Below are 11654 nucleotides of genomic sequence, written 5' to 3'. Positions count from 1 at the left end.
GAAACCTCTAAAACCTCTCAGGGGATCCTTAAAAGTAGGTACATAATATGAAGAACAGTTTACCTAGAATCAATAAATACAAAACTCCAACGACAATTCTGTTGTATACACATTCACATAATAGTATTTATTTCATATTGTTACTCTATATAGTATACATATATATAGTATTTAGACACCTCTCGAAGCGGAAAGACATGATTTCCGGGGGGATGGCGAAATTTTTTTTTTTTACTTCTTATAGAGACAGGAAGTGGTAACGGCCGCGAGTGTGTGTGAAATAGTGTTATTATAAATGTGAAATAAGGCACGCCCGATCTACGGACGAAAGAATTTGTAGTTCTGTCAAAAAAAAATCATTATACAAATCAGTCTATCAGCCTCTGTCATTAGAGTCAGTAGTAACATTATTCAATTCTACAAAGTGAGTGTTGTTCAATCATCAGTCAGTGAGATTATCTCCATCATAGAGTTTTACAAAATATCATTAATAAATCAGTGAATCAGAATGCTCAGCCTAGAAGTTTCTTCATCCCATACACCCTGGTTCGCTCGACCTATTCCCCCTCGTCGCGGGGCTGCCGCGATCTTCTCATCTCATGAGGAGGAAGCCTCTTTTTACCCATCCAAAAAGGAGGAAAAGGAACTCAGAAAAACAAAATTCTTTGACGAAAGACTTCCCAACGGTAAGTTCCGCCGACTACTTTGCTCTTGAACGGCTTACACCAGCCCTCAATATCATTTCATCAATCCATCTATACCTTATTGATTTTTCATTTGTATCATTCCTCTCTTCCAGATCCCCGAACCTGGAACAGAGAAGACGTTCAGAATTGGATCAAACAAATCTCCTCTGTCCACGGTCTTCCCTCTATCGAAGCAGATCGTTTTCTCATGAATGGTAAAGCCCTTTGTTTAATGACCATGGATATGTTTTGTCAAAGAGTACCCCTAGGAGGGAAAATGTTGTATAAGGACTTTCAACTACGACTCTGCAACGCCATGTATTCCTCATCGTCTTAATGAAACCTCCTGATTAATCCCCGCTAATTCACCAAAAATGACACAAAAGATATTTTATTTACGAAAAATAATGAGCCTTCCTTCTAAACTCCCCTATGGAATGGACCCCAAGGAATACCTCTCATTGTTTTTTTGTGGAATCCGTTGTATATAGAACTCCTTGATATAAAAAAAACAAAACACTTCATACATTCGACAATTCCTCAGTGTGTATTCATTCATTCTATTTCTCAAAGCTACTGTTTATACATATATCTATATATAAAAATATAATTAATTTAGCCCCTCTGTTTTTCGCACAATCATATGTATTCTAGTCAATCCATATGTTCGTCTCTATCTACTAGAAGCACAACAGTTTATACTATATTTTTATCATTCTATTACATTTTTTTAATATTAATTATATTGTGCGAAAATGATTGGATATTCAAATATATTGATACAACATATTATTCTATATATATATCATACAATGCATAAACTCCAACTTCTTTTTTTATTATTATCATTTCCAAGGGGAGGAGGGGGGAAAGACCCCCTCCTTCGAATTCCCACACATTTCCTTTCCCTCAAGAGTGATCTTTGTGGACCCGAGTCTACATAATATTTAACCATAACTCCTCCTTCTTCCGTAGTACATACTTATATACTTAGGTAGGCCTAACTTCCACTTCCGGTATAGTACATACATTATGTAGTAAAGTCAAGAATTCAAAAAAAACCTTTGTTACTATCATTCATCTATCACTAATCTGTGTATGTTCCTAATGTGTTTAATAGGCAAGGCACAGAGGTGCTGATATTTAGTTTCATGTAATACATAGTGGCTGGTGAGTGGAAAACACAATCAACATTTTGAACAGTAATCAAGAAAAGGAGATGAAGGTCCATTTTATCTTCTTCTCACATCATATACGAGGTGTGTAATTGAAAATTACACATTTTTAATCTGGAATTCAACAAGTTTTATTTTAGAAACATCAACGAAAACTTTGTATGAATGTTGGTTCATTTCTAACTTTGAAAGATTGCGATGGGCCACCGTAGGCTCTGACAGTTGGTGTTCAGAAAGTTCCCATTTCCCTTGTCTCAACATCCAGGGAGAACGAAAAGTATCTGACAAGAATGGAGGCCACATTATTTTTGATCAGAATTGAACGTTGGTTTCCAAAAAGGATCGTGTAATTTTGATGTGTGCCTGTACGCCATTTTTTGACGTACCATATTCTCTTCAGGAAAGTTGATCTAAGAGATCAACTTAATCCTCAAGTCAGTTGCGTTGATCCCTTACCCTATTTTAAAGTAAATGAGTGCATCGCCAGTCCATTGGATGCCACAAATCCCAAGCTCATCACAGATGGTGGATGCTTACGTGTTTTATATGTATCCGGATTTCTAGTAAACACCTGGTACAACGGGTTTCATAGACCCATTTTTCTCCATTCAATTATTTGTAATCAAAAAAATTTTTCAAAAAATTTTAATATTTGTATTTAAAAAAAAAAAAAAAAAAAAAATACCCAATTTTAAAATATAATTCTAAGGACGTTTCTAAATTTGTTCAACTTTTAAAGTATTAATGCGTGTAGCTTGTTAAAAGAAGTTGTCAAAAATATGTCCAAAAATTGAAAAAAATCCTTTTGGCTTGATTTGGGGTGAAGGGGCACATATCATATGCTAACGTCAAGAATTCAATAAACCTTTTTCTTTACTATCATCATATATCACTAATTACGTAATTTGTTTAATAGGAACAGAGCTGTTATATTCATAAACTTATATACGTACTCTCTCTAAACGACTTATAAGCCAATATCGATAATAACAACAAAAACGACACAAGAATAATAATGAAGCGGGAAGTTGTGTTTTGGAAAATAATCCAAGTGTAATACCGCTATAATTAATAAATAATAATACTACATAGAAATACAAGTTACGATAAGGCACAATAAAAAAAGTGCCTTCCATATTATGTCTACATATGGAATATGAGGCCTGGATTGGATGTGCCTTATTCAGTCCTCGTTCTAAAGGAACAATGAAGTTTAGAGTGCATTCTTGTTCTTCCATTTGTTTAAAGGAACCAACTTATTTTGAATTCGTTTTGGTCCCAATTTGGATATTAATAATATTCACTGTATACATTGGATAATTTGTCTTTTATAAAAAAGTAATAAAAATCATTGTCAAAGATTTGCCAAAAAAACAACCCCAAACAATCGCCCCTAAAAAGTAATTGTAGGGTCTACCCATTCTTCATTGGGGGCTCGTGCTGGGTAGAGTTTTAAGTATATACACCGAAAATGCCATAATTAATAAACAAGGAACAAACTTTCACAACAAATAAAGGTTATTTTAAAAAAGTAATAAGTAATAATGCCGCCCTTTCATCCAAATTTAGATTAGGTCCGAGCAGCCATCATGGCAGTGAGGTATGCCATGAAGACGGCCTTTATCGTCAAGAGCAGCCAATTTGTTCTACAGAGTGTCAAAGATGTTATTATTTGTGAAGGAGGTCATATTGAATAAAAAATATAGCTAAATATGGTATTTAAAGATTTCACAAATTGGTTTAGTGTTGTTTTTTCTTGATTCCATAAAAATTTTGGGACCCAACTCTCCCGGTTACAATAAAATATAACAGCTTCATTTAAGAAATATGCACAAAATTTATTAAAATGAGACCATAAAAAAGGATTAACCTTTTGAAAAATGGTCAGTTATATATATATAAACTAAAGACCCCTCCGATAAAACTTATAAAAAACAGGATTTTTTTTCTTAAATATCCAATTAACAAAATGAAAAATGCTGAATAAAATGTACGTTTATCTTTGCCCCAACCCCCACTCAAGCTATAACCGGGCCTGGCCTTACTCAATGAGATTTTTCTAGTGTATATGTCTGATACATATATATTACATTAATCACCACACAAATAAATAAAAAACGTCGTTTCCGTAGTTGGGGTCTGATATCTCGTCGGATATCCTTACTCAAAAAAACTTTGTCAAATGATTCTTTTGTAAGGGATTAAGTAACCCCTGATAAATAGCACCGGGATTTCTGACTCAGAACTACATACAAACCTGTTGTCCGTCAACACAAAAAAATTCTCAATTAAACTATCTTACACTCTATTAATAAGCTATTTCTATGTATCCGTTAGATACATAGCAAATTAGAAGTGTATGTTGTAAAAATTATTTAAACAGTTAAAAAAAAGGATGGGAATATTTATAAGATCATATCGGAGAAAGAAAAACAATCATATTAAATGAAGATTCTAGAACAAGGATGTTTAAACCTTTCATATCATGGGCGGCATTGTCATTTGAATTATTTGAATGGGGCACAGAACCTATTAAATTAAAGTTCATTAAAATGGCAACATAAAAAAAACTTTTAAAATGATTACAAATTTAGGCCAAATATAATTTTTCTAGGCCAAACTGCTTCAAAAAAGGCCAATCCGGCAGTTATATTCAGGGGTTTTTAGAGGCTTTTTACTTTTAATTGTGGCTTGGTTTTTATAAATTTCTTGAAAAATAATAATTTTATACTCTGCTGCATAATTTGAACGAAAAAAAAATGTTTTTATCTCTATTTAAATATAATTGTCCTGCATTTGATTTAATAATCAGCTGACGGGGATTAATACTTGCAAACATTTGTTTTTCTCTCTTTTCTAATTTTTTTTCACCAGAGCGATAATTTTTCAAAAAATCCCTTTATTTACGAAATATTTTTCAATGTTTGTACGAATTATACGCATTCTACAGATTTTGATGATATTATGACAATTTGCCTAAAAAGTACTACTTGAAGTGAGAATTAGTTGTGGACTGCACTTAAACATTAAGAGGGCCACAGGTTGGCATCCCTGTTATAGACTTTAGCGAATTATACTTGGGTATATATAACCCTATTTTAAAAATTTAAATAAAAAGCCTATATTTGACTAATTTTAGTATACTTATGATATGTAAAAAAATAGATTTTCTTGATTTCTGCTTATTATTGCTTTTGTGTTAACGCGCCATATTATGTACATTAAGGTACATGAATAAGTGAAGAATTTGTGATGAGAATAATGAAATAATTCATTGGATGGTAGATTTATTAATGATACAATTTTTTCTTACTGTTTTGTGTAAAAACTACTTATTTAAATGAAATAATGACGTAAATTAATAGATGGTAATAAAGTATAAAATGATTTAAGTTGTAAATAAATAAGACGTTATTAGATCTACATTTACCAAATTGTAACTAGTAGACCCAGCCTGTAAACATACTAACTTGCAAAAAGAATAAAAATCAGTATTATAATTCTTTTTTATAAAACCCCTTAAAAATTAAAAACTATCTAGTTAGAACTTCAGAATCAATAATTGTATGAATTGCAAAATTGACAACGTTAATTTCAAATCGTCACAAAAAAGAAAAAAAAATGACACGTTGTCTTTTCGACAAATTTGACAACGACATTTAAGTTAGGGGGACGGAACACCTCTCCATGTCCTCTTCCCCAACCCAGGGGCCTTTCATTAATATATATTATACATACGCTTATGTAATAAACTCAAAGAGAGAAAATTTATATGTCAAAAAGCAGGGTAAAGACTACTACTAAGTATGTAGTTGGTGCATATTTACAATTGATTTTTTAAAGTTCATTTGTACCTTCTTTCCAAACAGCTCCAAAAGTGTATTTATATGTACACATTCTCTTTGGAATTGTACAATAATGTATTTATATAGAAACACAGAATAACTCATCACAGGATTTCCGCGGGAAAAATATACACACTTATATATAAATATGAACAATTTCCGTCGGATATTCGTCGTCGTAGTCTGATTCTCAAGTATATATTTTATTTTTATAATACAAAAACATAATTAAAAACCTCAAACAGAAATATTAAATGTAATTGCGTAAAAAAGACCTCGGAGCTAAATTGACGACTTTCTATTTGCATAATAGTATATATTAATATTCCATTGTACTACATAATCTCTTATAATTATTAATGCTTCAATTATACAAATGTTTTAAGACACTTGCTATGTGATTTATGTTTTTTTTTTTTTTCATTGGCTACAAACTAAAGTGACGCCAATCGTTCTCTTTTTCCATTGAGATGTCCCCTTTTTACATCCTGTTCAAAGTGACCAGCCCTTATTAATTTATTCATCAAATTTTCTTTTTTTTATAGGTCAGGGCAAATTTCAAATCAACCTAACCTATAGATACCTTTAAATTATGCTAAGAGTTTTGAATAATAGAGAAACACCAAAATATCATAAATGACGTAGATAATGAAGAAAAAATAAATTTATATTACCAGGTTTCCTTCTTTATAGATTACTTTATTTCAAGCTCCATGCATGGACCACTGTGCAAAGGCCTATCTATATATAATAAGGTCTGGGGAGTATATATGAAGAAAAAAACGAATTCATAGCCGAATTACTATATAATAAGGTGACATTTTTAACCCCCGGGCATGTTCTTTTTTTCATTATGTTGAGGGACTTTTTTAGAAATTCATCAAATGGACCGTTTTATGATGAATAAAGTATGCTTAAAAAAATAGATTTAAATAGAAACTAGAATGGGCAATCGTTAAAGCCCAAAACCTCCACCTAAAATAAAGAAAAATATCTCAATTTCTTTCAAAGTTATGGTCAATTATGCATTTTTAAAGTTTTGTCTTACCTTGACCTTTGACCAAATTTAATGACCTCTAACTGTGACCATACATGGAATGTTTTATTAACAAAATCCAAAATGGAAATTTTTAATAAAAAAATTTCAAAAATTCAAAGCTATTCACAAAAAAATTAAAAATTTTAAATATAAAATTTTTGGAAAAAAATTTCAAAATCCATATTTATTCACAATAAAATTAATTTATTGGGGAAAAATTTTAAAAATTCTTAGTTGTTCACAAAAATTAAATTTTTTATTTAAAAAAATCAAAAATCCTTTGATATTCACAAAAAATTAAAATTTTGGAATTTTTTTTGAAAATCCTAAGTTATTCAGATAAACGTTAATTTAAAAAAAACAAAATATAATATTAAATTTTTGGTCTGCTGCATAATTTGCCAAAATGACTACTTTTTTTTAATAAAAAGTAAAATTTCCTATATTGGAGGGAGGGGGAGGAGGGGAGTGATAAAGGCCCTCTAGATTATCTCCCGCAGACGCCTTTTTTCATACTCCAGTGAAGTTATTTATTATATGTATAATAATAGGAATATTTTTTTATATGAATTTTATAAATATAAGATAAATTATATCCAGCGCAGGGCTTCAATTCAAGAGCGTACAATCAAATATACCTCGTACAGTTTACTTTCCTGGATAACAAGGACTCCACGTGCCACGTCTGTATGCGTTCCCCCATCATTAGTTATGTAGAATCAGCATTGGAGCTTAAATGGAGCAAATAAATTGACGATTTATGTGTTTTGTAAAAATGATAATATTCACAAATAAAATTTAAACTTGGAAGTCATAAGAAGAAGAATCCCACGTAAACCACATTACACGTATGAGAAAACGGAAGTTATGTGATATCGATATATATATATATAATGTGCTATATGGTGAGAGGGGAAGAGAAATTAATAAGTATTTATTAAACACACAGGAAATAACCAAGTTTTGTGTTGTTTTTTTATTTTTTTGTGTATTTCATATTTTATGTAGTACATATATCATGGAACAGAGTTAATTGATAAATTAGCTTTAATAATGAAACTATGAACAACGGAAAAAATCAGTTCACTTATATAAATATGGGAACGTCATCGAGAGTTATTCATTTCTCCTTCCGTGATTAAACATTGACGCAATACTATTTAGTAGTGATGGGACGTTTCCGAAAAAAATCCTCACACGGATCCCAATGCAATTCTAGTAAATATTTCCGATTCATTAATATTTTCACTAATAGTAAAAAATACCAATTTGCTGTCAGGGGCGTCCACAAGATTATATAAAATTCAATTTCAAACATTAAATTTTTGAATAAAAATTTCAAATACTAATTTTTGAAGAAAAATTTCAAATACTAAATTTTTGAAGAAAAATTTCAAAATATATAATTTGATTTTGAAATTTTTCAAAAATCTATATATATCAACAAAAAATTACATGTTTTTGGATTATTTTTTTAAAATCCACAGCTGTTTACACAAAATTTAAAAATTCCAGTTTTTCTCAAAAAAGAAATTTTTTGGGAAAAATTTCCAAAATCCATCCTACTCACAAAAAATTATAACTTTTGCTTTAAAATTTAATATTTAAGAATTTTTGGAAAAAATTTCAAAAATCCTCAGTTGTTCTCGAAAAAATTATTTTTGGAAAAAAAAGTTTCAAAATTAAATATCTAACAATTATTATTTGGAGAAAATGTATTAAATTTTTCAAAACAAAAATTCCAAAATTTAATTTATTGAAAAAAATTTCAAAAATCCTCAGTTTTTCTCAAAAAAAATAATTTTTTGGGAAAAAAGTTTCAAAATTAAATTGCTAAAAATTATTATTTCGAGAAAATGTATTAAATTTTTTCAAAACAAAAATTCAAAAATTAAATTTTTGAAAAAAATTTCAAAAATACTCAGTTGGATTGGAAAAAAAAATCAAAATCTTTGGAAACAAAAATTTTAAAAATTAAATTTTTTGCAAAAAAAATTAAAAATTATAGAGTTCTTTACAGAAAAATACAATTTTTGGAGAAAAAATAAATTTATTAATTTGGGTTGGGGGGGGGGAGCTATTTTTTATCATAATTATTCTCGATTCCGATTCATTGTCCCATCACTACAATTTACTCATAGTCTTGACAGAGGAACAACGACGTCTCATTGTACTATGATCTATGTTTTTGATACGAGCAGCAGCATGAATTGTTCGACTTATCAAAAAAATCGTGAGAAAATATATGTAACTTCTTACATAATCATCATACTATCTAGTACTGATATTTAATATAATGACAATAAAAATAATTTGACAAAAAATTAATTCCTTTCTTTTAAAAAAGGAAGTGAGTCTATCATTAATAGGATTCAAAGAGAAAAAGGCGTATAAGGAGTGAATTAAGAAGAATTGGCTACGTCCAGGATATACAATACGTTTGATCGATGGGATATATATGTACAAAATAATGGGACGTCATGGGGATAGACAAGGGTGCAGGATATGGGGATTTTGTAGGGGGATAACTTCACTTCAATTTTATCTAACAAACATTGGAGTAATTTATCCCCCATGTCTTTAAGGAAGCTAATAGTATTTTTTGAGGGGGGCGGGGGCTTTATTTAACAGTTCTGACATAATTGTTTTAAGACATATTTTTTGAAAAATTTCAAAAAATTGTCAACATTGAATTATTTATTTCAAATTGTGATAAAAAAAGGGTCTTTTAGACAAATTTGACACGTGTATTTTAGTCAAAGAGGTGTAACCTATTAATACCTTAGGAATGAGTCTGTTTGCTAGTTTTTGAGTGGGATGATTGATGTTTATTTAACTTTCAATGTTAGCAGCTTGTAATAAAACATAATAAAAGCTAAAGTGATCCACTCCAAAATATAATGAGTATTAATTACTCATTACCCTTATTTGGGGGAACCCTTGCCATCTCCTAGGCCTTGGGTGTTAAACATATACTATTAATTGTGCTTTTAATTCTTTGTTTGTTAAGTCAATTTATAAATTATATATAGGTTACAATCCTTTCCGTTCAATTTACTTTGTTTATCAGCAGGCATGAGTAAATATCAAGAGTTTTATTTGTAACAGTTATGAAAATCCGGTGTATCTCTCAGCTGGACCGTTTGTTCGGAATCGGTAATCTAAGGGAGGAATTTTCTTTTCCTTACCAGTTGTCATTAGTATTTAATTCCTGAGTAGTGACCTTTCCTAAATCGATTTAATTGTATTCAAACCCTTTTTAAATATTGTGTGCTTAAAAAAGACGAAGCGTAACCTTAAATATTTGTGGCGGAATTATGATTGCAAGTCCTTGTTGGACTCAGAGTAGAATTGGTGATTGACATCGGCGTAATTCTAGAAAATGTCCTTTTGTATATCCTTTTCTCCTTAATCCCTTGTCACAGCTGATTGTAGCTGATCTAATGAAACGTCAAGAGCATCCAAACGTCAAGTCCTCCAAAACATTAATCTAATTTTCAGGGTGACTATTTTGATTTTTGGTTTCTTTGTTTCTTAAAAAGGCATTTTGTACACAGGATTTCCATCACTAATAATTATTAGTCATATTGCTAAAGTATGAGAAAATGTGTCGTTATAAAAATCGTTCAGATATTTTCTCAACACTGGAAAAAATGCAAAAATCTTGTTGTTTAATTCAAAGGTAGCCTTAAGTACATTTATTTTAATAAAATTAATAAATTAAGATAACACGGATACAAAAATGTAATATTTTTGGAGTTTCCTTTCTTCACTTCTGAAAAATGCATCCTATTTTTTCTTATAACTATGTAGAATTTAATGTCCAAGTTTAATTTTGGGATTCATTTTTTAATAGTCAATAATTGGGAATATAATATAAGTCCATTGTTTAAGTAGGGAGTTTGAAATTCGGGCTTGATGAGTAAGGAAGATTTTTATATATAAGTTTTTGGTTCGAAGGGGTGGAGGGGCTACGGATATAGAGGGCATTTATTAGGTCTTTTTTTAAGTAAAAATTATTTAATTCAGGGATCCCGAACATCTGGATTGTGACCTAGTTCAGGCTAAAGAAATACGTTTGAATTTTCTTTCCTTTTTAATCGATTTACCCTTCATTTGTAAAGTAACTTCTCTTTAGATGAACTAATAAACGTCTGTGCAAATTTCATAAAGTGATATTTGTATTTGATGGCCGTTGACACAGTGTTTAATATGGGGGTACTTAATCTTTATAATAAATACATCCACAACAAAGTTGAACAGACGTTATTTTTTTGCCTCTGTTTGTTTCTTATTGGTCACCAGGATTAGGGCAAAAGTTACGGCTCGATTGTGAACAAACTTGGTACAAAGATTACATATGATCACAGTAAGAAGTCATTCAATTTTGAAAGGTAATTGCCCAAGTTCCAGGTAACACAAAACGGTGAAAATGCATAATCTACTATAACTTTTGAACAAATTGAGATAGCACGTGTATGGTGAGATATTGAGGGATTTTGCACACTATATAAAGTCCTCTTGTATGACAGAATGGACTAATTAAACAGAGACCTAACAACAAACACACAGACATACACTAAACACATGGGCGTATCATCAAATAATAATAACAATAAAACCCCCCTTCATTTTTTTCTCTCTCTTCTCTTTGGCTCGTGTCCAAGACAGTTTTTTCCCACGAAGGGGAAAAATACGACTCCATGTCTGTGGATAGAAGAGGGAGGGAGAGCGGGTTACTACTACTTAGATACTTATATTTACATTGTTATATGTATATTTAAAAAAAAAAATTGAATTAGAAAATAAAAAAATAACTAGGGTACCTACATGCAAACATGATATGTGACTCGTCAACACCAAAACAAGCAACAATTATTTTTTCTCTAAATTGAATCTGGATTACTCT

General features: G+C 30.4%; 1 protein-coding gene across 1 annotated transcript; it reads left to right on the top strand.

The window, feature by feature from the left end:
- The first annotated feature begins 368 nt into the window (after positions 1–368).
- On the top strand, positions 369–1499 carry LOC121129752 (uncharacterized). Its single transcript, XM_040725473.2, has 2 exons — positions 369–686; positions 800–1499. The coding sequence occupies exons 1-2, from the start codon at positions 509–511 to the stop codon at positions 1021–1023; spliced, it is 402 nt and encodes a 133-aa protein (XP_040581407.1). The 5' UTR covers positions 369–508; the 3' UTR covers positions 1024–1499.
- Positions 1500–11654: the final 10155 nt, after the last annotated feature.

The sequence above is a fragment of the Lepeophtheirus salmonis genome, chromosome 14 (genome assembly GCF_016086655.4).
Source record: "Lepeophtheirus salmonis chromosome 14, UVic_Lsal_1.4, whole genome shotgun sequence".
NCBI lineage: Eukaryota > Metazoa > Arthropoda > Copepoda > Siphonostomatoida > Caligidae > Lepeophtheirus > Lepeophtheirus salmonis.
Note: the sequence above shows the minus strand (reverse complement) of the source record. Positions and strands in the feature narration are given on the sequence as shown.